Below are 26,594 nucleotides of genomic sequence, written 5' to 3'. Positions count from 1 at the left end.
GGTGGCAATTTGCATTTCTGAGTTTTGTTTCTAGGGCCTTGGAACTTGGAGAAGACATGACTGCTGAACAAACTTGCAAGGGATCAGGCTGGAATGAGGCCTTCTGGCCAGGCTGCTCTGCAAGGCACTGGAGGAGAAAAATGGGTGGGTGGGGTGGGGGGGTCACTGTTCCATGCAGGGAGAGGATGGTACTAGTAACAAAACAGCATCAAAGGCCAAAAGTGAGTTGATTTTTTTCAGCCTCTGGATTCCTGGCAAAGCAGCATGAACTGGGGAAGGGTGAGGGCACATTTTTCATGACCTTCCCCATCAGAATTCTCCCCCTTTGCTGTCTTGAGGGACCTGCAGAGTTTTGGGTTACGCTTTTGCGCCAGCGGCCTTATCCTGCCAGCCCAAATCTAACCCCCCCTTGGTGCCACAGAATCAGCAGAATCTAAAACCTCTCCTGGTTTAGAAAATAGGAACCAAGCTGCCCATTACAAATCTGTCTGTAGATTCTTCCTTCTCTCTCTCTTCTCCTCGTGAGAGGAAGGAGAACTGAGCGAGAGAGAGTCTTCCTTCTTTTCTCCCCTCCTTGAAAACTTTGCCCTGCTGAGCTCAAGGTTGTTCCTTCAAGGCCAAATGACAAGCACACTTTCTATTTGCTTGCCGGATTTCTTTGGGTCATTTTTGGGGAGCCTGGCAGCTACAAAAAAATTGGCATAGACGCCCCTGAGGCAAGCTTGATATTCAGAAGCAGCTTTGTATATTAAACTAAAAACAAAGCTGGGCACGGTTTTCTTGCAGACACACACACACTCGGCTCTTTCTTTCTTTCTTTGCACAATTTACTAGACACGGTTTCTGGAAGGGGAGAGGAAACCTTTGCATATTTACCATGTCTTTATGCAAAGTGAATCTTTGCAAAGGCTGGGCTTTAATGCAGAGCAGAGGTTCCTTTCTCTGGTTGCTCATCCTGGGTCTGGGGTGGGGAAGAAAAACAGAAAAACCCAGAGCGAGCAGCAACCTTGCTAAGCAAAACCAGTGCAATTTTGGGAAAGGGTAAACTTGCGAAGGAGGAAGGGAGATACAGGGAGGGGAGGAAGCCCTACTATCTTTATAGGAGACAATCATTTTCTGATAGGCCGATGGCAGGCAGTTTACCCATTGATTACATATTAACCTGCCTGGAAGGGAAGGCTGAAAGGGAGCTATGCCTGAATTATTGGAAGGTCAAGTTCTAAAGGACATGTCTATTACCAAGCAGGAAGAATGTAAGTCCTCTGTAACTCTATGACCCCTTTCTTGCTTCCCAAGCTCATCAACATGGAGTAGAGCTAAAAGAGGGCTGGCTACTGGATTTATTTATTTTTTTTCAGATGGATTGACTGCAACCTAAGTTTCCCATATAGGCAAAGCCAAAGCAAAAGCAAAAAATAATGAGAAACGAGATGCACCCCCAGACTGGGGGTGTTGTTTTGTTTCAAAGCCTAGTGACCTTTGACCTTGCGGCTTGGACAGCCTTAAGAGCAGCATCTTGGTACCTCTAGAAATTGAGCTGTAAATTTAAAACAAGGTTTGGGGTGGGGTTTTTTTTTGGGGGGGAACCTGCCAGCTTTTCATTAGTAGGATGTTAAAGACCTAAAACTATACCCCTTAGAAGCAATTTGTTTCTCTCTCTCTCTCTCTCTCCTCTTTCTCTTCTCCCCCCCACACCTCCTGCTTTCTTTAGGGATCTAGAAAGGGAATTTACTTCTCTCCCTGTATAAAATGGTATTACAGCCAAGTTATAAGGATGTCCATGCTTCAATCATGTCATAGATGAAAACAAAATTACAGAAGCAAAGGAAAGAGACAGGTAGTCCCAATCGGTTCACCTTCTCCTTGGAAATAAGATTTTGTGGGTTTTAAAAAAAATATTATATACATGCACTGCTTTTTTTTTAAAAAAATCTCCCACTGAGAAAAAAAAATAGATGGGACAAAATCTGGCAAGCAGAATGTCCCATACATAAATGAGAATACTTTTGTAAAAGTATTTTAATAATAATAATAATAATAATAATAATAATTATAATAATAATAATAATAGAAAGTTTGCCAGCCTGATGGGATTTTTGACTTTTAAACAGCCAGTCTTCACAGGTCTTACCTTACTGCAAGTTAGGGATTTCAGGGAAAAGGACAGAATAGCAACCTGTTTCAAAGGGGGCTTGCTTTGTGTGTATGTGTGTGCACGCGTACACATGCGTGTGTAATTATGCAAGGGAAATTGTGATTCTCTCTTCCCAAAATTGAGAGTCACCGAATTTGTTTCATGGTTCTTTGAATACCAGTTACAGCTTTAATCATCTCTCCCTGTAGCTTCAATCTAAAACAAATCAATTATAGTAGTAACTCTTAACGATATGCCCACATGTTTGACATAATGTCCTTGGGTGGCAAAATTCTTTTATTTCCTCCAAAAAGCAGATGAACTATTTTGGGGAAGTGAGGGGGCTTATTTTGTTTGAATGAGCTATTCTTAATTGTTATTATTATTATTAATTATTATTATTGAAATAATAATTAACAAGAAACTCATAGGACCCCTTTAAAATAATGATAAAACTTGGAAGAGTTAGCACTGACAAATTAAAGAGTCTTTCCTTTTCATCTGCCTAGGAGAAAATGAATTTTTTTTTTGAGAGCAGTTATATTTTACCTTGTCAATTCTCAGCTCACACACATATTTAAATTATCTGCTCAGATTAAGTTATCTAAACATCTGTCCCCCCCAAGATACTATGATTAAATAGATATTTCAAAGCTATAAACTAATGAAACTCAGTACAGAATCAAAAATGCAGTTTATTATAGTAGAATATTCCTCCTTTTTGATATAACCATAGAGTTGAAAAATGAAAACACATAAGGAACATCACACATGATTAGTTGGTAACTTAAGATATAAAACAATTTTGCACAGCAAAATATGTCAAGGGGAAAAATAACTGACAAGATTTTTTTATATTTATTGTGGTATTTACTTTCCATTTTTTTTAAAAGACAGGAGTATCAGTCCCTGACAATAAAATTTGCTGATTAATGCCTTTAAAACTTTGTGAATTTGTGAAGTTACAGAAAATCCAGTTCTGCACCACAATACAACTGTAAAAAAATCTGCATTATTTAAAAAACTGAGCAGTAATGCCATCCTTGTAAATGGTATTAGCATCCTAGACAAGTTTGCAATGGTTTATATTTTGCTTCAGGTTATATCTTAGTGCAATTCAGTCCCTAATATTTAAATCCCCGCCAAAAAACCCCAATGTTACATTTTGAACACAAAATAACCCTATTAATATAAACAGGGATACTCCCCTTTTAATACTTTGGTTTCCAAATACAGTTGGTGGCATAGCAAGATCTACACATACCCAACTTATAGTTAAGTTGCAATCACATGCTGCATAAGCTACTTTTTTTAAAAAAAGTCCCACTTTATATTCTACTCCTTTTAACATCACAACAGTGAACAATTTAGTGCACCATTTAAAAAAAGAGAGACCTACTTCTAAACAGACCTAACTTTTTTCAAATTATCTATAACATTCCTTTATCTGTTGCGTACATTTTGAACTGAACTAACAGACAATAAAAGCTTGAATTAAATTATATATACCAGGATCCCATAGCATTGCACGTTTGACAATGACCAAATGCAAAAAGGAACACAAAAAAAAAGGGGGGGGGGAAGAGGGTAGATCATTCCAAAATAAATTTTAGACTGCTTTAAGCAACAATATCATGTAAAAATCCAACAAATTGCAGCAATTATTTTTAAGCATAAGTTTTAAAACTTCTTTCCAAAGTTCTTGTTTTTTCCTGTAATACTGTAATCACAATCCACTCTGCTGTTTTTGTTTTACATAGGAGAGAGCGAGAAGAGGTGGGTTTTTTTTTCAATTCATTAAAAAGAAGTCTGAAGTTTGAGAGAGGGGGCCACTCAAAGCAGTTTCCAGAACAGATGCAAACTTGAATGGGTAAGGAAGACAAAAAAAGTTGCACTTTTTTGCTTTCAGTTCAAAAAAGTGGTGAAGAAATACAACTTAAAGAATGAATGACATGCCATTATATATATCTCCAAAGTCCATATCCAAGCAAAAGGAAAAAAAAATCCGTACATGTCCAGCATGCAGGGCATTTATCAATATAATGTCTTTTTTTTTCTCCCCCATAGTCTTTTGAAATATTTATACAGTTAATTGATGCAAGACAAACTAGTAAGCGTAATAATGCATGAGATGAGGATGGGTTACTAAAAGCAGACTCAGTTCACTGTTTGGCAGCTTAAGGCCAAAGATCACATCATGAAAAAATGAGAAGTTGATCAAGGCTCCATTTGGGCAGGTTGATATTCTCTAGGTTTAAGTTCAACAACAGATGAAAATGCGGCAAACCTGAAGTCTAAAACTTTTCTTTAAATATTTCAGTCAAACGTCCTCGAAATATGTCTGCATTCATGCGGGTATATGAACACAGACATATCAATATGCATTATGCACCTATCTATATCTAAAGTTCATACCCCACAGGAAGAATTCAGGGTGGCAAAATTGGTGTTTTGTATTTTGGATAGAGCAGATTTTTTTTTTTTTTTTAAAGTCTGAGCAAACTTCAGATGAGTTGATGGAAGTTGGGTTGCAGGCACACTCACTCACACACACACACAAGCTAACGGCTGGAAAAGGGAGAGAAAGGTCAGGACCTTGTAAGGGTCAGCCCACCTTAAAAAGTCCCACCAAAAGTTGCCTTTATCCTTTGAAACAGAATGGGACGATATTGGTGGCACGTACATAGCAGGTATTATTCGGACGGCCCAAGTTGAACAATAATTAACACGGGGACCAACTGGATGACCTTTTCTCCCCCCTCCCTCTTCCAGCCTTAAGGAACTTTTGCGCACGTGCTTGCTCGCCCCTGTTTGTGTGTGTGCGTGCCTGCGTGTGCTCTGAAGAGTGGCAAAGAGGCTGTTGGTGGGGGGGCGAAAGGGGGTTCGTGGGTCGGAGAACTGAGGGTGAGGGGGGGTTTCTGAATCGCAGAATGGGTGGATAGGTTGGTGGGGAGGTGGAGGGGGAGGTGAGAGAGAAGACTCACATGAAAAATTCTGGAGAAGAGGGATTGTCGCTGCTGGAACCGTTTTCCCGGAACCCGCTGCTGACCAATTTCTCGTATTTTTCCTTGTAGGCGTCCCTCTCCCGGACCAGCCTGGAGATTTCCTGCTTCAGATGTTCCACTTGTTGGAGCAACTGGTTCTTCTCGGATTCCAAGACGTGCCTTTGCTGGACTCGCTTGAAGCGGCAGGATTGCGCGTAGCCTCGGTTTTTCAGGGTCCGTCGTTTCTGTTTCAGCCGGATCACCTCTTCCTTGCTGACGCCCCGCAGCTGCCGGTTCAGCTCTCTCACCGACATGGTCACCAGCTGCTCGTCGGAGAAGCGGTCGTCGAAATGCAAGCCGCCGCCGCCGCTGCCACCGTGGTGCTGGTGGTGGAGACCCCCGCCGCCTCCCCCGCTGCTGCCGCCGCCGCTGGTGCTGCTGCTGGTGCTGCTGGCCGAAGACTGCACGCTGCCCGGCTGCTGCGGCTGCGGATGATGGTGGTGGTGGTGGCCGGGCGGGTGGTGGTGATGGTGATGGTGGTAGTGAGGCGCGCCGCCGCCGTTCTGCTGCTGCTGCTGCTGCTGCTGCTGCGCCGCCGCGGCCGCGATCACCGCCGACACCACGGCGGCCGCCGAACCGATCTCGTCCGGCGGCACAGCTCCCCCCGAGCCGCCGCCGCCTCCTCCGCCTCCGCCGCCTCCGCCGCTCAGCTGCTGCCCTCTAGCATAGCCTTCGAAGCCAGCCGCGGCCGCCGCGTTCTGAAGCTGGTGGTGGCTGTTGTTGATCAGAGCTTCCACCGCGTCTTCGGGGCTGAAGCCCAAAGCCTCCGGGTTCAGCTGCTGCGGGTAGCCGGTCATCCAGTAATAATCTTCCAAGTGAGTTTTTTGATCGCTGCCGCCGGAGCCCGGGCTCGGAGCCGAGAAGCTGGGCGACGGAGGCACCGAGCTGCACGGCGTGCTCATCGGGGTGGACGAGAGCGATCCCCCAGCGATCAAGCGGCCGCACTGGCTGATAATGCGGTCCGTCTCCACCGGCTCCTTTTTCACTTCGAACTTCATCAGATCGAAGTCATTAACATATTCCATGGCCAAGGGACTAGTGGGCAGGTCGGCGCTGTGCAGGGCCAGGTCCGATGCCATCCTCTTGCCGCCGCCGCCAACGCCGCCAACGCCGCCGCCCGTCCTCCAGAAAGCGTGAGCTCCCGGAGCCAGGGGGCTGCTCTGACTTGCCAGCGGATGAGCCAGTTTGCTGGGTCGCCTCGCGGGAGCCTCGGGAAAGCTGCTGTCCGGAGCTGCGCTCTGCTCCTCCTCCGCTTGCTTCGCTCGCTCTGCCGGAGAGAGCCGGGATTCAGCCAGTCAGCCAGCCAGCCAGCTAGCTAGCTAGTAGCAGCAGCAGCAGCAGCAGCAAACAGCGCCTCGCACCCGGGCTCGGAGGCTCCCCTCTTGACAAAAGAGCCGCTCGGCTGCAGCCGGCAACCCGCGGAGCGGCCGTGCCTTCGCTGCTGCTGCTGCCTCCTCCTCCTCCTCCTCGCTCGTGCTATTTGCTCGCCTTTTGCATCCGGCCGCCTCGATTTCTTTCGTTTTTCTTTCTCTCTTTCCCCTCCCCTCCCCTCCTCTCTCTCTCTCTCTCACTCACTCTCTCTCTCTTTCTTCCCTCCCCTTTTCTCCTCTGCGAGCTCGCGGCTCTCTCTCTCTCTCTTTCTGCAGCTCCGCAACGGCAGTTTTATAGGGAAAGGTTACTTAGCGGTTCCTCGTTGATTTGAAAAGGATTGTTTGGCTTTCTTTCTTTCTTTCTTTCTTGCTGTCTGTCTGTCTTTTTTTTTTTAACACTTCATGGCGTTTCTTCCCCTCTTTTTCTTTCCCTCTTTTCCGTGGCCGGAGATCCAAACGAAAAGAAAGAGAGAGAGAGTTTCAGCACCAAGGAAAGGAAAAAAAAAGAGAGAAGAAGAACGCGGCTGATGCTTTAAAAATAAAAATAAAAATAAAATCAGAGCAAGGTAGGTCGCTAAGATCGTATTCTTTTAAAAGGCGAGGGGGAGGCTTGAAAAGCGAGAGGGTTTTCGGGCGCGAGGACCTTCCTTCCCCAAGTTCTGCAAAGGGGAGAAAGAAAGATAAGGGAGAGAAAAAAATAATAATAATAACCCTTCGACTCCCCAGCTTCAATGGCAAGATGAAAAAATATCTTAAAGAGATGAACCGGGAGGACAGTTTAAAAGCATTGCTGAGTTTTATAGAGTCCCTGACGTCACGCTCCTATCGGGATTCGACGCCAATCCGCGACCGCGAACCCGGCTCCTCATTAGCATAATAGTATAGAAACAAGGAAACTTTTCAAAGCTGTCAATCAGGAGCCAATCAGCTGACTGTCAGCTGGGACCCAAACTTTTTAACTCTTTCTTAACCGAGCGCGCCGCCTCGGACTCATTAGGAGGGGAGAGGGGGAAAAAAGAGAGATGGGGAGAAAAGCGGGGGGGGGTGAGAAAAGAGGAGAGAGAGAGAGAGAGAGAGAGAGAGAGAGAGAGAGAGAGACCCCGAAAACTATTAAACCTCTGCTTAGGACTCTCAACTCTGCAAAAGAAAACGCGAGAAATAATAGGTAAGGGTGCTCTATGCACCGTCTCTCACTTCCCTACCTGCGTTTTGGGGTTTTGTGTTTTTTGGAGGCTGCCGTGAATTTGTGCACTCTAGCACGTTTGCACATTTGGAGTACAATATATATTCGAGTGGATTAACTCCTGGCTCCCCTTCCTTCCAAGCGTTTGAGTCTTTCTGTGTGAGAAAGACAGACAGACAGCGCGGGCGAGCGAGCGAAGTTCCACGCAGATTCCCCCAAGACTTCCAGGTACTAACGTCCTGGAAATAGATCCCATCTTGAGCGGTGATCCTAGAAGACTGGAGTGTCCCAACCGGCTCTCTAGAGATCCCCCCAAAATAGATCTTGCATATTGTTCAGCTTTCTCTTTCTAGACAAGGAACGGGGAGAAGGGGTGCTTCAAACGGCCCTTAGCCTTTTGGGGTCTAAAGGGAGTGAATTCGGAGTCTTTTTCCCAGCGCAGACACGAGCCCGAACCGGTTTTTTTTTTTTTTTTTTTTTTGCACGTTTTTCAGCCGCGATTTCGGCCTTTTGCGTGCTTCGGAGTTTTCCGAGTCGAGGACAAGGCGCCTCCGGGTCAAAATTAGATATATATATATATTTTAAAGCCTTGATCTCCTCGCCCGCCTCCGATCGATAGCACCGTGAGGTCAGAAAGTTTAAGACAAGTGGCTCCTTGCTAAGCCACGAATATGCTCTTCTTCCTAGAGCAATCAGTTATTTTTTTTTTCTCTCCCCCCCTCCCCTCCTCTGGTTCCTAGATTTTAAAGAGGATTCCTAGATTTTAAACATAAATTTGAAGTGGCTTTTTCTTGGGACGGGGGTGGAGGGGAGGAAAGGAAAGGAAAGGGAAAGAATTAAAACCAGAGGAAGAAGGCAGCAGGAGCCTTAAGAATTTCTGCAAACTTTTGTTTCAATGCAACCGGGGTCTCGTTTGCAAAAGACGGACGGTCTGTTCAATTAATTATTTTAAAACAGTCACGTGAGTTCTTTCTGGCTTCGCGGCGGCGGCGGCGGGGGGTGCTTTTTTTTTAATTTTTTTTTAAATTTAATAGCAAAAATAAGAACCGAGTTAAAACAAAATCCAGTTGACTCGCGCTCCGTTTAAACCTCGACAGCGCCACCTTTCGCCTACAGACCAGTTTCATACTGAACCGCTTCCAATTTTCTAGACAGGGGGGAAAAAAAAAATCCATACTAGAAACTCGTTTAAGAAAGGGGGGAAAAAAAAGTTAAGAGCTTTTAGCGTCGGCACGACAGTCTGACATTAACTCTTTCGCGTCCGAGACGTTTCCATGGCTTTGCGGGATCGTTTATTCTGGAGTTGGAGCTAATAATAGGATATTGTGTTTTACCAACTTTTCCTTATCAATATGATTTCTCCCCTTAGGATACGGCCTGCAAGTATATTTCTAGAAAGTAAGAATCAAAAGGGACACTGTTTTTGTTAGTCTCTGGGTACTTTGTGGAGTTGTGTGGAGTTGTGTGTATGTATTTATGATTCTCCCTCTCCCTCTTATCCTAAAATAAGACAAAAATTTTGTAAAACTTTCAGCTTTGATTTCCAGCTGACTTCACAACAGGGATTAAAGTTACTAGTAATTTGGTGATAAATGATATGTCTCGAGTAGGCAAGATTAAGTGTAGCGCTATAAAGTTGTTTATCTGAAAAGTAATTCTCAGAAAACTGACTCTTGACACTTAGTCATATATTAAACCAGCCTTCTGAACATTGCACCCCACTACATTGGCTTCAACTATTCCCCCCCCCAACACCACCTTTGAATTTCCTACTGAAACAGCCTTTGCCTAATTCTAAGGATCTGCTAGTGGAGACTGAAGCAGGTCCTTAGAAGAGCTTGCCAAGAGTCTCAGAATCTGAAATTGGCGAAAGAAAAGGCAGGGAGACTTTGTATGTGTATGCCCTGACATTGCTCAGTCTTGACAGCCAGAATTCAAAATGATCAAGTTTGTGTTTAACTGGTAACAAGAAACAGTTTGAAAGAGGTAGTTGGGCTGTCGGATAACATCACAAATTGATTTGGGAAGCATCTGCATGCTTACAGGCATGGGTTATCAGAACACTTTACCGGAAGCCCCTAAAGAAAGGTACTTTCCTGACTAAGTTCAAAACATGGAATTTATGAAAAGGTGAATATGATGCACCCGGTTTGATTTACGATCATAGGGGGGTGGGGTGTCAACAAGAATTGTCAGTCAAAAGAGTCACTCATGCCATATCTCGGACATTCTCCTTGCTCTGTCTCATACATTCTCCTTGCTCTTCTGAACGTAGCACAATAGATTGTTTCGTTTTTAAGACTGCGAGGAGAAATTAACAGTTGTGGCATGAACAAATCAAATGAACAGCAGTCATTTTTGGGGGGATGGACGCTTGAAAAGGGTCCCTCTGAATTAGATGATTTGCCATCTAAGTATGCTACATGTACCAAATGAGAACTTGTTCTCTGTTTTCTCAGCCCAGTTAGCTCTGAAGGATAAAACAGGGAATGCCAAAACCACATCTGGCTAATACAATCTGTGCTGAGAGATAGCAGTGCAACGGAGGACTATAAACACGACTGAGCTCAAACCTCCAAAGTATTAAGACAAATTACTGGAGGTGCATATTAGTCTTATTAACCTATGACAGATGAGGGAGCTGTCAGATATTGGTTGTTATATAGCACAAACGGATAGGGTTTAAAATCAAAAGTCTTCTCTCTCTCTTTCTCTTTCTCTCTCTCTCTCTTTTTTTTTCTCTTCCCTAAACTCTGTTCCTCTCACTATTGGTAGGATCGTCCTGTAGTGTTTAACTGCTTACAATGAGCATCTGAACAATTTCCAGGTAAGGCTGGAGTTCTTCTGTAGCACCTGCACATTTTCATATGTCCATTAGAAGTGTCCAGACCACCAAAGAGCCAACAGAGTTCAATTCCTTCAGCTTGCTCACTGCCAATTTGGGGTTTTGATTCCATTTACTTGAGATGATTCAATCAACTGTCTTTTAATGTGCTCTGTACTTTTGAAGCACTTGACTTTTGGGAGAACACAGGTTCTCTTGGGAGCTTCAGTTCAGGATAGTCTCCCAAATACACTCTTTCTGTGTGTGCTCACATGCAGACAAATATAATTGTGTAAAATAAGCACAGTCAGTGGATTTTGTACAGAGGAGCACCCTCTTCTCGCACCACGATCAGTGAGAAATTAAAGAAAGGGAAGAAAAAACCCCTCTCAAGTGTGTATTTTCATGTCTTCCTTGGCTGAGTAAACAAGCAGAAGGGAGATTTGCAAAAGGGGCCAGTATAAGTCTTGTGAGTTATATTGACTTTGAGTGTCATTTGCTATGACTTAAACAAACTCATCTATCAAGGCCAACACATTAAGTACAGTTACTGCACCTTTTGTTTATCCAGCGCCTTATTTTATGGTGCAGAACTGAGTGGTGTCCACTGAATTTAAGTATGAAAAGCCACCAAATTGATTTCCCAAACGCCGGAGTGACAAAAGCTGAAGACATCAACTGCTCTTAGACACAAAGCTAGATAAATCCTTTTAACAGTGCTTCAGATCCGTTAACAGGGCCACAAATAACAAATCACTGTTAGCAGATTTATGGGAAAGAAATAATAGAATCAGATGAGATAATCTGATAGGGGTAAAATTGCTGAGGGAACGAGGCCTCCTTCACATCTATGGCTATGAAGCAGCCCTGCGATAACGAGAAGTCATTACAAATAGGTGAATTATGATGGGAATAATCGTCCTTGTAATTCAATATTTATTCATCCTTTTTTCTTTAAATAAGTTGCAGATGACCCCAAACAACCCTCTTTGAAAATGATTATATAACACACACACACACACACACACACGCACACACACACACACGTCTTTTTCAGAATGTAACTTAGTATTTGTTTTACCTTATATTTTGGTTAATAACTAAATATTTTTTATTCAGATTTATGCAATACATTAGGCCTGCAAACATATTATGATGAGTATAAATAGTCTCTTCATGAATTACTAACAAAGTTGATCTGAAAAATATTGGCGCATTATTGTATTAAGTGGAATGCAAACATATGTCCAATAAATTCTAGTTTGCTTCTGGCAGGAAGGGATAGGCAGAGATCCACAGGCAGTTTTATCTCACTGTGGCTAAGTGAGAAAATAATAATAATAATAATAATAATAATAATAATAATAATAATAATAATAATAATAATAATAAGAGTTAATCTGTATGAACTTAATTTGCCTTGTCAACCTTTCTGTTTGTATTTAATAAATAAAAATGTCCAGATCAATTTCAGAATCAGTACAAGAAAAGATAGCATTTAAATACCTCTAAGCAATTTCTCCTGCAGGATTGCATCATATGGACATACATTTTGACTTCTTAATTTTGTGGCTAATTCTGTTTCTTGTTTGGGTAAATTAGCAGCTTGGTTTGATTTTAGCAGATTGGGTTCAAAACTAAATGGAAACCAAGGTAAATGCCTATTATATCTTCTTTCCTGAAGCAGATGCCCTTCATTCTGTGTCAAGTGTGCTTAAATCCAGTTGGAATTAGTCAAAATCAAAAAAAAAAATTTAAAAAAATCATGCCTAATTATATATTGAATCTCAGTGATTCAAATCTAAGCAGATTTGAAGAGTCTAGACAGTCCGGAAATTCTTAATCTCCTGTTTCTAAAGCTTAGCAAATTAAACTGAATTGAAAAATTTTAATTCTCTTGAGTATATCTAGAGTACATCTAGAAATGGATCCCAGGAGTTTCAAGCATGGCTCGCTTTCTTGCCAACTGCTTGAAAACAACATACGTGTCACTAAACAAGGGTTTCACATGGCAGAGAGTAGAGATGGGAAGGGTGTTGAAGCAATTGAAGCTGACCAATCGCTATTTGTTTGTGCTCTGATTAGATGTCTTCCAATTATCCTATAATGTTTCCTTTAGCATAGAACCAAATCCTAAATGAAGCCAGTTTCAGATCAGTACTTTCTCTGATTAGGGAATAGGGAAGGAATGAGGAAAGGAAGGCCGGATTTGATGACGGTTTCAGTCCAATAGAGTGTTTTTCATGATGGAAAAAGGACAGGGCCATTCCCTTGCTTTTGCAGTCTGCTATTACCCTCCCCACTAATGGCTTCTTTCTACTGGAGGATTAGGAAAGCAGGGCTAGTGAGTGCAGAGAATTTGAGTGATTGAAATTTTATTTTATTTATTTATTTATTTTCGTCAAGCATGTATTTTATGACAGATACAAGTGTAAACATAATTATAAATACATGAAAAGGATACGAATAAAAGGGGGACAGTAGGACAGGGATGATAGGCACGCTGGTGCGCTTATGCACGCCCCCTTATAGACCTCTTAGGAACGGGGTGAGGTCAACAATAGACAGTCTAAGATTAAAGTTTTGGGAGTTTGGGGAAGAAACTATAGAGTCAGGTAGTGCATTCCAGGCATTGACCACTCTGTTACTGAAGTCCTATTTTCTGCAGTCTAGTTTGGATCGGTTTACCATGAGTTTGTATCTATTATGTGCTCTTGTATTGTTTTGGTTGAACTGAAGTATTCATTGGCTGGTAGGACATTGTAGCAGATGATTTTATGTACTATGCTTAGGTTGGACCAAAGACAGCGATGTCTTCTCCCCCCCCCTTTTTCTAGTGGAAATGTTCTGAGCAATACTGGGAAATGTTCTTGTTAGTGGAATTCAATCCATTGTCTTTCAAGTAGACAACAGAGATAAATTGAATATATATATATATAATATATATATATATATATATATATATATATATATATATATATATATATATATATATATATATATATGACCAGTATTGAATCATAATCAGAGTAATATCCAGTATTTCTTTTGCCATTTCTTGCATTTACTGAGTCTGAATCATTTTTTTGCCTATTAATCTCCAGCTGTTAGAAAACTGTGTTTTTATAATTTCCTTTACAGGCACAGAAAAGTCTACCTAACCACCCTCCACCCCCGACAAATTCTAGATACTGTATCATTTCCTTTCTCTCTCTCTCTCTCTCTCTCTCTCTCTCTCTCTCCCTCTCTGTCCATTACATCATTTCCAATTTTGTAAATAAATTTCCCATAACCTCTTTCGTGAGGGTTTCCACGCCTGAGTTATAAAACTTGGGATGACCACTAGATAGCAACAAAGATATGTATGTATGGATAGATAGATAGATAGATAGATAGATAGATAGATAGATAGATAGATAGATGATAGCTAGATAGCTAGATAGATAGGCAGGCAGGCAGGCAGGCAGACAGACAGACAGACAGACAAAAAATCTAATTTTTTGCTTCTATGTAATACTCATTTGGGGGTTTGATGCCTCATCTAAACTAAATCCTTTGTTAGTGAAGGAAACTTATCCTGTTAAAACAGGTTTGTTTTCACTCTCGGATTTTGCTTCTATGGAATATTTATTTATTGCTCACTAAATTACACTTCAGTTGTTGAATAAATTGGTGTTATTTTTATGGAATCTCTGCTCTCTATTTAAAATTAGAAAATGAATGTTCTTGGATGTTTCTTTCCCTTCTAAATAAAACATAAAGGATCATTAGTAAAAAGGTATCTGTAAGACACAATGTAATCAAATAGAGAATGATAGTTATCAGTCATGCTTGGATTCCTGAATGTGCCTGCATTTATTTCTGAACTATGAAAGAACAAGACGATGGAGATCAATGAGAAGGCTATTTAGTCATTTGAACATGGGTTAGAAATTATAATTCTAAACATATCCTTGCTAATATCCCTGAATTATTGTTTGAGGATAAATTCAGCAATTGGCAGCAGTTTTATATTCTGTGCAAGGAAAACTGCAAATCTGCAAATCAAAATGAAATGGGTAACAAATAGTCTCTGATTGCCAATTCTTATATAACATTTTCTATGTATGAATTTTTTAAGATACATTTTTTTATTCTGTGAATTGCTCAAAGGCATGATGGAGTGTGTGGCCTATCAATCAAATCAAATGAAATAAAATAAAATCAATAAAATCAGGCACAATCACTGAGGGATCACTCCCTTTTTGTAGTCATACTTGAATATTTGAATGACTCCTTTGTGTAAATGCTATATTAAAGTATGATGTTCATTACACATCAGTCTACAGAACATCTATAACAAATCCAGCACTAATTTCTTATCAAACCTAAGTTTGGGAACAAATGTTCCCTTTCATCCTACTCTGTTTCACATAATTTTGTCCCTCTTTAGACAATGTCGTTCACTTTGGGAATATCTATATTGACCAAATTTCATAATTTGTTTTTACACGCTAGAGCCTTGAAATTCCAGCAAGCAATTGAATGGATATCAACTCAAGGATTTATCAGCCAAAGATTCCATTTTAGCACCTTGTTTTCTTTCCTATTAGGACTAAATATAAGGAGCGTAACATGAACAGGTAAGATTTTTTTTTAAAAGAAATAACATCAGCACGATATTGAAATGTGTTTTACAACTTCCCCCAATTTTTCTTCTCTCCAGAAACAGTTTTTGTTTCTCTTCCTAATTTCCATAGTGCTTTAGAACATAACCAGCCTGCAGAGGTTGCTAAACTACAACTCCAAGAACCACAAATGTCTGGTAGAAGCCATGATGACGTCATGCTCACCATGAGGTCATTATACAAATGGCATGAATTAAGTAAGTTGCATCAGGACAAAAGGTTGCAAATGATGTTCGGAATATGACTTGTGTCAGCCATGCTGGCTTGGTTTGCGGGCACATGTCCAGATCCACCCCAAAAAACAAGAAACACATATGGAGTGACTTCTAAACAGTTCCTTTCATATCGATCTCCCAACTCTGGGCTGTTTACAATATTAAAAAGGTAAACATTTTACAAAACCTTTACCCAATTGGAACTTGCTCCTTGCCGATAGACAAACATTTTACCAAACCAAAGCGCCTCAAGAGAATTTCTAAACTGGAGCTGTCTTAACTCTCTGTCTTCCAACCAACTACTGTATCTAAGCTTCTTTGTCTTTCAGTCTTCTGGAATGCAGACCCTTCTGGGAATCCAGACTACAATCCACTGCAGTGATATTTGGATAACCATAGTTTTTGATATTTGGACCACCAGAGTTGTCTGTCTGTCTGTCTGTCTGTCAGTCACTCAATCAGTCTGTCTGTCTGTCTGTCTGTCTCTCTATCTTATCTATCTATTACCTGTCTTTACCTATCTTTAGAGGGACACGGTGGCTCAGTGGCTAAGATGCTGAGCTTGTCGATTGAAAGGTCGGCAGTTCAGCGGTTCGAATCCCTAGCGCCGCATAACGGAATGAGCTCCCGTTACCTGTCCCGGTTTCTGCCAACCTAGCAGTTCGAAAGTACATAAAAAATACAAGTAGAAAAATAGGGACCACCTTTGGTGGGAAGGTAATAGCGTTCCGTGCACCTTTGGCATTTAGTCATGCTGGCCACATGACCACAGAGACGTCTTTGGACAGCACTGGCTCTTCAGCTTTGAAACGAAGATGAGCACTGCCCCCTAGAGTCAGGAACGACTAGCACATATATGCAAGGGGAACCTTTACCTTTACCTTACCTATCTTTATTTGGTCTGTGTGTTTTAATGCCATGTTCTATTATAGCAAGTTGGTGAAATATGCTGGCAATTTTTAGTTTTCTGTTACAGACTGTTCCATCACTGCAGTTTCTCAGATTCCCTGCATTTCCCGAAATGAAAAAGTTCCCTAGGAAGTGGACAAGCCAGAGGAGGATCTCAAAAGGCAAGGTGACAGATGTGGTATCTAGTGAAATTGCTCTTTTTATACTTGTGTCCATAGTCCAGGGTCAGGATTTACTTCTCGAAACCATATCTACCCTCTGAAAGATTTTTTTTTATCACTTCTTGGTCTTTGCTGCTGCTAGAAGGAATTTTTTCCCTGGGAATTTCCCTTGCAATTGATTGGAAGTATAGGAAGCCTGGAGGCCAATGATCAACGGAAAGAGGATTATGCATTGCAAGTGAGAATACTATATCACACTTCTTGAACATGAAGTCACTATGGTAGAAGGCAGAACATTGGATCCCACCTTTCAGAATGAACCAAAAAAACTCCCCATTTGAGGGGTGGGGAAGAGGAGTTCAATAGCAATTTTATTTTCCATGAAATGGAATGAAAATGAGGGAAAAATGCAGAAAGAATTGATAGCATAGTGGTGAACTTGGCTTTATAGTAAAAATAGAATAGAATAGAATAGAATAGAATAGAATAGAATAGAATAGAATAGAGAATAGAAAGAATGGAATAGAATAAAAGAGGAATAGAATAGAATAGAATAGAATAGAATAGAATAGAATAGAATAGAATGGAATGGAATGGAATGGAATGGAATGGAATGGAGTGGAGTGGCGTGGCGTGGCGTGGCGTGGCGTGGCGTGGCGTGGCGTGGCGTGGCGTGGCGTAGCATAGCATAGCATAGCATAGCATAGCATAGCATAGCATAGCATAGCATAGCATAGCATAGCATAGCATAGCATAGATTTATTGGCCAAGGGTGATTGGACACACAAGGAATTTGTCTTTAGTGCAGATGCTCTCAGTGTCCATAAAAAGACAAGATACATTCGTCAAGAATCATAAGGTGCAACACTTAATGATAGTCATAGGGTACAAATAAGCAATCAAACCATACTAGAAAACAATATCAATATAAATCTTAAGGATACCAGCAACAAGGTTACAGTCATACAGTCATAAGTGGGAGGAGATGGGTGATAGGAACGATGAGAAGATTAATAGTAATAGTAATGCAGTCTTAGTGAATAGTTTGACAGTGTTGAGGGAATTATTTGTTTAGCAGAGTCATGGCGTTCGGGAAAAAGCTGTCCTTGTGTCTAGTTGTTCTGGTGTGTAGAGCCCTATAGCATCGTTTGGAGGGTAGAAGTTGAAACAGTTTATGTCCAGGATGTGAGGGGTCTGTAGATATTTTCACAGTCTTCTTTTTGACTCGTGCAGTATACAGGTCCTCAGTGGAAGGCAGGTTGGTAGCCATTGTTTTTTCTGCAGTTCTAATTATCTTCTGATGTTCTGTGTCAGTCTTGTTGGGTTGCAGAGCCAAACCAGACAGTTATAGAGGTGCAGATGACAGACGCAATAGTCAAAGGAGATTTCCCCTCCCCCCCACTTCATGGAGAGTCATTTGAATCAACATCCAGTTCCAGGCAAAGCCATATTCTTGGTATTGGCAGGACACTCCAAACTGCTGTCCCTTCCTTAATAAGGGAAATAAACACCCTTGTGTCTTTTCCTTCTGTTGCTTTGTCAAAGTGAACTCCACATCCAGCAGTTGTCCCGAGTCTGATCTTTGGGTCAGAAGGACAAGAGTTTTAATGGCCCCGGTGTTCCTTTTTTTCTTCTTCCCCAGATCCAACTGGAATGATTCACAGGCTTTTATCTTCCTGGTCACCTGTTTGGGGAACAATGGAATGATCAGGAGATCATCGTCTTCATGAGCTTCGGATGGGAAGTGGCAGCTTTACAGTCAAATAGTACTTCCTCCCAGGTGGAAGAGTTTTGGAATTGTTTTCATGACTGCATCCACGAGGTTGTCTAGTTCCCTGCAGAAATGTATGTGAGTAACATATAAAAGTGGGCCAGCAGAAGACTATGGAGAACTTGACCCAAGTTGATGCATGAAGGGAGGCTCTGCTGTTGCAGGCCAGAGATTATGTCATGTGCTTTTTGTCATGGCATCACTTTTGGACCGAGGCTGGGTCTGCAGAACATTTTTATTTTAACTGGGCGACTTAACTGGAAGCCTAAAGTGAAATTGTGCTTCTGATGCCTGGTCATTTGCTACTGAATTCTGATGGTGCAATTGTAGGGCTCTACGATGAGCCTCTCTCAAAGCAGCTTAAAAAGGTAAAGATAAACGTAAAGGTTCCCCTCACATATACGTGCTAGTCGTTCCTGACTCTAGGGGGCGGTGCTCATCTCCGTTTCAAAGCCGAAGAGCCAGTGCTGTCCGAAGACGTCTCTGTGGTCATGTGACGGGCATGACTAAATGCCAAAGGTATACGGAACACTGTTACCTTCCCACCAAAGGTGGTCCCTATTTTTCTACTTGCATTTTTTATGTGCTTTCGAACTACTAGGTTGGCAGAAGCTGGGACAAGTAATGGGAGCTCACCCCATTACGCGGCATTAGGGATTTGAACCGCTGAACTTCTGATCTTTCAATCGCCAAGCTCAGCATCTTACCCACTGAGCCACCGCATCCCTTCAAAGCAGCTTAAAACATCCTAGAATGTCCAGCCTGATTTAGAAGACGGTTAGAAATCTCTCTGTGTGTTTTTAAACTCCAGTGGTGGTAACATCCATACATTAGGAAGAAACGGGGGGCAGAAAGAGAAGCAGAGTGCCCAAACCTTGATAAAAGCATCTTGAAGTAAAGGAATCCCTTAGGGAAAACGACAGGAGGGTAATGCAGGAGTCTAGAAAATATGTTTTGGGTTCCACATTTCTCTATCTTTTTTATGCGTAAAGCTAAATGGATTTAAGAACAAATCTTGTTGTTGCTGAGGTACCCATTTTATTCCTAAAAATCTCTGAGCCAATACTCTGGTTGGATTTACCACCTTTGACTTTTGAATTGCTGCCTCCAACATATCACACAAAGCTGCCTGCAGCTCCCAAACCAGCAGAAATAATGCCCCTCTGCCTTACAGGGTGTCCTCAATTTACGACCACAATTGAGCCAGAATTTTCATTACCCAGTAAGGTGGTTGTTAAGTGAGTCACCTCCAATTTTATGACCTTTTTTTTTTTTGCCACAGTTAAATGATTCACAGCAGCTGTTCAGTGATTCATGCAGTCATTAAATGAATCCATCTTCTTCCCCAATTGAATTTTGCTTATGGGAAGATTGCAAAGGGCAATCATATGACCTTAGGAAGCTGCCACCCTTGTAAATTCTTATCGGTTGTCAACACCCAAATTTTGATCATGTAACCATGAGGATGCTGCGATGGTTGTAATTGCAAGGACCGGTTCTATAAGTCACTTTTTTCAATGTTGTAACTTCGATTGGTTGCTAAAAAAAATGGTTGTAAGTTGAGGACTTACCTGCGAGGGATCTGCCACCTTATGGGGAAACTGCTGAGTGTTGTGCAAAATCAAGTTTATTAAAAACAACAGATCCCACAATAAAATTGCATTAATACTTGCTACTTGAGATATTGGTTATTTACTCTTTTTTAAATGCACAACTTGACTGGTTGGAAAAGATTGAAAAGTAAAATGCATTTAAAACCGACTTAAAGGAGGGCTGTTGAAATGTCCTGCTGGCTGTGAGCCCCATGTAAGCAGCCTCCCTAAAAGCCAGCTTCAAATGGCAGCCAGTTAAAATAGCTGCCATTAGAGGCCTTCCTAGTCATGGTAATCTTACTTCATATATCTGCAAACGAAGAAGATGGCACTGATTAGTTTTCCTCAAACATCCTGCTCCCCAGAAGAGATGATTTGGGGAATTCTCATCATTTCCAGACAGCATCTAATGGTGTTTCCCCCATTTTTACCCTGTTTCCCCCAAAATAAGACATCCCCTGATAATAAGCCCAATCGGGCTTTTGAGGGCATAGCAAATAAGGCCAAGCGCTTATTTCAGGGTTCAAAAAAAATATAAGACAGGGTCTTATTTTTGGGGAAACACGGAATAAGACTAACGTTACCACATTAGGATCAGTGGTGAAATCTGAACTGGTTTGCTACCAGTTTGCTGGCTGCGGATGCGCGCTGTGTGCCAAAAGGAGGCTTGGGAAAGTAAGTAGAACAGCGAGGGGGGGGGGGGCAATCCGATTTAACAATTTAACTTCATTAGAAATGATCTAACTTCACTAGAAAGCAGGATTTCCTGCTTTCTAGCAAAGCTAAACTGCATGGCACAGCTGATCCTCACTGTTCTACTTACCTTCCCAAGCCTCCTTTTGGCGTGTGCTGCACACGCGCGCGCAGGATTTCCTGCTTTCTAGCAAAGCTAAACCACGCAGCACAGCTGATCGTTGGAAATACCGGTTCTGAGGAACTGGTAGCTCTTTTTAAACTACCGGTTCTCCCGAACTGGTACCTTTTTTTATGGCTACCGATTTGCCCGAACCGGAGCGAACTGGTAGCATTTCACCCGATTAGGATCCATACACAACAATGTTTTGAAGTCCTTTAGTTTGGCCCAACCAGCACTTGAACTCTTGATCCAGTTCTAGGTACCACAATGTCTGCACTTAAACTATCAATACCAAACTCAAAGTAGCTCAGGGAAGTTTGAGGAAGTGAATTCTGCTAAGAACAACTGGGTGGGTGGGGCGCGCACGGGGCATAATCAGCCTTAAAAAAAAGAATGACTGGAGTTGGAGTAATAGCTCTGTTCAAGTATCTGAAGAAGTATCCTACAGATAAAGGTCACGCTCCCGAGCATGGAATAACAAACTTTCTTGCCTTATAGGAAGGCGGATTCCAGTGGAAGTTTATGAAAAACTCTGTTAATGACAGCAGCAATTAAAATACCGAGACAGTTACCGATAATCCTTGATTTACAATGAAAACTGAGCGCAAATTTTCCATTGCTAAGCAAGACAGTTGTTAAGTGAGTCCTCCCCCCCGTTTTACATCCCTTCTTCCTACAGATGTTACGTGAATCACTGCAGTTATTAAGTTCATAAAATAGTTGTTCAGGGAATCTGGCTTCCTGGTTGACTGAAAGACTTCAAACGTTATGATGTGTAGAGGTTGCCTCTTTAAAAACCAGTCCATTGTTATCTTTCCTATTGCCTATATGAAGCATGGGCTGCTGAGCACAATTCAAGGCCCTGTTTATTATCTATACAGCCCTTCTTGACTTAAAGCCTAGTTTTACAGGGATTGCCCATGTTTTATAGTATCTCCTCATCCAATAACATCCAATTGAGTGGATGTGCTTTGTGTTTGTGTGTGCCAGTCATTGTTGTCTCTTGACATCTGCCTGGACAAGTCCCTGCAGTTTTCTTGGCACAATTTCAGATGTGGTTCGCCATTGCCTCCTTCCTAGGACTGCGAGAGTGTGACTGGCCCAAGGTCACCCAGCTGGCTCGGTGCCCAAAGTGAGATTAGAACTCAGAATCTCCTGTTTTCTAGCCTGATGCCCTTCAACACTACATCAAACTGTGACTCTCACAGTAACTGGCATGCTTTAAAGAAACTAAATAGAACTGCAATGTTTGAGAATATAGATGAGAGGCAGACAAAAAATATATTGGTTTCAGAATGAAAAATGGAACACTTGAATACATCTTCTTATACACCATAAGTGGAAAAAGAGATTGGCTCATAAATTATTATTCACCTAGAAAGCATCACATTTATGAGTTCAACTTTATTGGTCTAATCCACTATTGGAGGAAAAAGGGCAAAATATGCATCCAAATGTGATTTATGAATCGCGATTAAAATAATGTTAAATTATATTATGTGTCATTTTCAATACGTAATAATTAAAGATGTACTCGGGGGGAGAAAAAAGAGGAGAGGAGAAGACAAGTTGGGAGACACCCTTGAAACATTTCATGATCTCCCTTTTTCCAGCCTAACGTAGCACAGCAAATTCTCTCATTAAATACTTCTGATGAAGAAAGGAAGTAATTAGAGACAAAAGGGAAAGCCTGGGGGAGGCGGGAGCCCTGCTTCATTTTTTGCTTCAGAACAGAAGTCTCTTTCCGAAAAAGAGAAACCTGAGTTTCAGCAATAATACCCTTCATTTTAGAAAATATTTTTTTAAGCAAAGCCAAAGCCATAGGATATTATAATTTGCGCAACACCGTGGATCTGGTTACCATACAAATGTGTATGGAAACATGAATATAGCTCTTTGCCTATAACTCTTTAAAGCAGCTGTATCTTCTCTCAAGATGGCATGGCTGCATTCACGGCCTTGAGTTAATCTGAAGCACCTTTCTGGAACCGAATCTGGAAACGGTGCAGCCTGGTCATAACGTATCTATGGACCAGGGATGAAATGCTCCCGGTTCGGACCGGATCACCCGATCCAGTAGCGATGGCGGTGGGGTAGTTCGGAGAACCGGTAGCAAAAATCCCTTCCCCCCCCATACCCAGCTGAGCCACGCAATCATCAGGGGCTTTTAAAAAAACTTTTAAAAGCATTTTTCTACAACCTCTTCAGCTGAAGAGGTTGTAAAAAAATATTCTTTTAAAAGGCTCTGACAATCCCAGCTGAGTTGCCTGTTCATCAGAGGCTTTTAAAAGCATTTTTTAACAACCTCTTCAGAGGTTGTAGAAAAAATGCTTTTAAAAGAAAAAAAAAGCCTCTGACGATCAGGCAACTCAGCTGGGATTGTCAGAGCATTTCTGGGATCGGCACAAGAGGTTGTAGAAAAAATGTTTTTAAAAGTTAAAAAAAAAAAAGTTGGCCACGCCCACCCAGTCACATTACCCCACCACCCCCACCAAGCCACGCCCATGGAACCGGTAGTAACAAATTTTACATTTCACTACTGCTATGGACTGCATGAAAGCTCTTCAGGGCCTTTTATGAAGCAATCAAGTGTATACAGGTAATTCTTGACTTAATGACCACAATTGGGAGCAAGACAGTTTAGTGTTATTACGTGAGTTACACTGGAAGTTTTGTACTTTGAGTTGTACTTAAAAGCGACGGGAAGTGTACTTTTGTACTTTCAGACTTGCAACCTTCCAGGTTAAGCAGACAGGAATCACGGCTAGACAAACTAATTCTACGTTATTGTTAAGGCTACATTAACAGAATCTTGCTCTGAAAGTACAAACTTTCTTCTCTCATATTTAACAGCCTGATAATCAGGGTCCTTCCTAGGTTTTTTCCCCTTTACGTTTAGCCACAGTGGGGATCCTGCCTCTCTCCTCAGATTGTCTCCTAGGGCAGCATCTCTTCCTCTCTTTCTCCAAATCTAACACAGCGGTCACCAACTGGTGGTCTGTGAACCACTGATGGTCCGTGAGAAAATTTTGGTCGTCCGCAGAAAAAATATTTGTATTTGTTTATATTGCACTAAATCAGGGGTCCTCAAACTACGGCCCCTGGGCCTGATACGTGCAATGAACGTTTGTGTTGCTGCAGAGAGTTTCCCCCTTCTGTGTCTTTTTGTGTGGATCAGAGGGGGGGCAGGAATTCCGACTTGGGGTCTGCTTCAGCCTCCTGGTATGGGGCTTTGGGCAAAGGCTGGAGGGAAGCGCCACTGGTGGTGAAGAGCTGGAGGGCCTTGTTCCAGTAGGACTGCATCATGGCCTGGAAATAGCTGACCATCTCAGCCCGCTGAGCCTCCAGGTGCCTTGTACTCCCGCAGGTCTTCCCTCTGCTTGGAAAGCCTGTGCTCGTAATTCTCAGTGAGGTGCTTCTGCTGAGCCTCCTTCTCAGTCAGATCCAATTTGAACTGAGCCAGCTGTTTTGCCAACTCTTTCTGCTTAGCTCCAACAACTGTTGGGGCCTTAAGGAGCCTGGATGGGGAGGCGAGGAGTGGCTGGTAAGGTGCCCCTCAGCGTGAGTGACATCGAGCTGGCCATGCCCACCCAGTCACATGACCACCTAGCCACACCCACCCGGTCATTAGGTAGGTCCGTGGGATTTAAAATTATGAATTTAGTGGTTCCTGAGGTCCGAAAGGTTGGTGACCCATGATCTAACACATTCCATTACAGGTGAGAATTCAACCATGTAACTATAGTGCTTTCTTAATTTTTTTCTATTTTATTCCCCCTTGCCTGTCCCTACATAGCCATTGCTTCTCCTTTCAGAAGTTTGTTGACTTCTGAATGGATGTTAGGATTCTAAAAGAAATACATCATTGATTTTGAGGGATGTTTTCTAAGCTCTACCAAAACTAGCCCCAGCCTAGTTAGCAGCTCTTTTCTCTCAACTATGGACACCAAAAATCTACCTGTGAAAAATACATTCTTTAAATGAATGTCTTGTCTACAAGCGGAAAAGGACCTGCCTTCCTGACTTCAACTAGCAAATCAAGATAAATTATAAAATCAAATTGGATGCTTCTGAATCAGTTCAGACAGCTTGGACAGCTGCTGCACATGCACAGAATTGTTTTCTTTTTATGCTTTCCAACCCAACAAAGGTTGGAAATAAATTATGCAAAGGTTCATGTCATGTAATTTTGTTGCTTTACACCTTTTATTTTTCTGGTTTTTTTTTAAAGTCTGTTCTGTTTAATTAAATAAAGTGAAAAAATGGGTACTTGAGAACTTTGTCCAAGTGTTTGTCTTTCAGAGGATACAGTAGCTGTCCAAAAATGAAACCAAATTAGATCAAACTTTACAAATATGCTAGATCAGATAGGCAAAATAATAATAATAAAAAAATGTATTATTCTAAAGGAAATGTAGTTGGATAGTTGATGATAAGAGTTTTCATCTCTTCATTCTAAACCTGTCCTCTTTTCTTCCTGATCATGTGACCTACAGAGCAGAGGTGGGTTTCAGCAGGTTCTGACCAGTTCTGGAGAACTGGTAGAGGAAATTTTGAGTAGTTCGGAGAACCGGTAGTAAGAATTCTGACTGGCCCCACCCCCATCTATTCTCTACCTCCCGAGTCCCACCTGATCGGGAGGAAATGGGGATTTTGCAGTAATCTTCCCCTGGATTGGGGAGGGAATGGAGATTTTCAGTATCATTCTCCTGCCACGCCCACCAAACCACGCCACGCCCACCAAGCCACACAGAACTGGTAGTAAAAAAATTTGAAACCCACCACTGCTATAGAGGAACTAATTTTAAGCAGTAAGAATAAATTCTGGAATATATTCTTTTCTCACTTGTTCGTTTAAATCGCTTAGTTGATTCAATCTGACCATCCAAATCGGATTGGATCATTTTTTCAAACTGAATCAAAAACTCCAAATTTTGCTTGACTCTCACTCTCTTAATATTTATGGATTGTAAAGATTTCACGTCAGAGATGTTTACATTTAAAAAGCATCTCTGAGAGAAATTTATTGCAAATAAAATAATGGGAAAAAATTCATTAAAACTATTTTTCGGAGAATGTAAGTTAAAAGAAAATTATGCTCATTATAGAGAAGCGTGCACAAAAGCTTCTTACATTAGGGAAAGCTGTGAGAGAAAACAGATGGAGATATTTTAAATGAATTTTTAACAAACTCTTTCAGAAAAGACAGTTTAAATAGTGCTAAGCTTAATAAGGTAAAGGTAAAGGTTCCCCTTGCACATATGTGCTAGTTGTTCCCAACTCTAGGGAGTGGTGCTCATTTTCTTTTCAAAGCCGAAGAGCCAGCACTGTCCAAAGAAGTCTCCATGGTTATGTGGCCGGTATGACTCAATGCCAAAGGCGCACAGAACGCTGTTATCTTCCCACCAAAGGTGGTCCCTATTTTTCTACTTGCATTTTTTACGTGCTTTCGACGTGCTAGGTTGGCAGAAGCTGGGACAAGTAATGGAAGCTCACTCTGTTACGTGGCACTAGGGATTCGAACCGCTGAACTGCCAACCTTTCGATCAACAAGCTCAGTGTCTTACCCACTGAGCCACCACATCCCAGCCTTAATAAGGAAGAAAGCACAATTATTTGGTTTAAGCCTGATTCATACATCTTTATTGGACATGACATGGGGTGACAGAAAGGTTTCCAATAGGCCATTCTCCCATATGAACAGGTGATAAAATACTTAAAAAGACCTGAAAACGAGGGAGGGGGGATTATTCCAGGCCCCACCCATATATCAGAAGTCTAGCTTAGCACTGAAGTGGGTCAGATAAATAGTGGGCAAAAATCTATTATTTCTGTTCAAGGCAGTCAAAACTAATAAGCTAAAACATA

The 26,594-nt window shown here is 41.8% G+C and overlaps 1 protein-coding gene and 1 long non-coding RNA gene across 2 annotated transcripts; one reads left to right on the top strand and one right to left on the bottom strand.

Annotated features, from left to right (window-relative positions):
• Positions 1-2,817: 2,817 nt before the first annotated feature.
• On the bottom strand, positions 2,818-7,300 carry MAF (MAF bZIP transcription factor). Its single transcript, XM_070952892.1, has one exon. It carries the CDS (start codon positions 6,255-6,257, stop codon positions 5,115-5,117), a length of 1,143 nt encoding a protein of 380 aa, XP_070808993.1. The 5' UTR covers positions 6,258-7,300; the 3' UTR covers positions 2,818-5,114.
• Positions 7,301-7,606: 306 nt separating this feature from the next.
• Positions 7,607-16,003, top strand: LOC139323507 (uncharacterized). The gene is made up of 3 exons (XR_011600994.1): positions 7,607-7,713; positions 15,053-15,177; positions 15,295-16,003. It is a non-coding gene; the product is annotated as an uncharacterized lncRNA (long non-coding RNA).
• The last annotated feature ends 10,591 nt before the right edge of the window (positions 16,004-26,594 follow it).

Source organism: Pituophis catenifer, unplaced genomic scaffold (genome assembly GCF_029215685.1).
Source record: "Pituophis catenifer annectens isolate HBS135680 unplaced genomic scaffold, rPitCat1.0.hap2 SCAF_13, whole genome shotgun sequence".
Lineage (NCBI taxonomy): Eukaryota > Metazoa > Chordata > Lepidosauria > Squamata > Colubridae > Pituophis > Pituophis catenifer.
The sequence above is the reverse complement of the archived record's forward strand: the minus strand, read 5'-3'. Positions and strand labels throughout refer to the sequence as shown.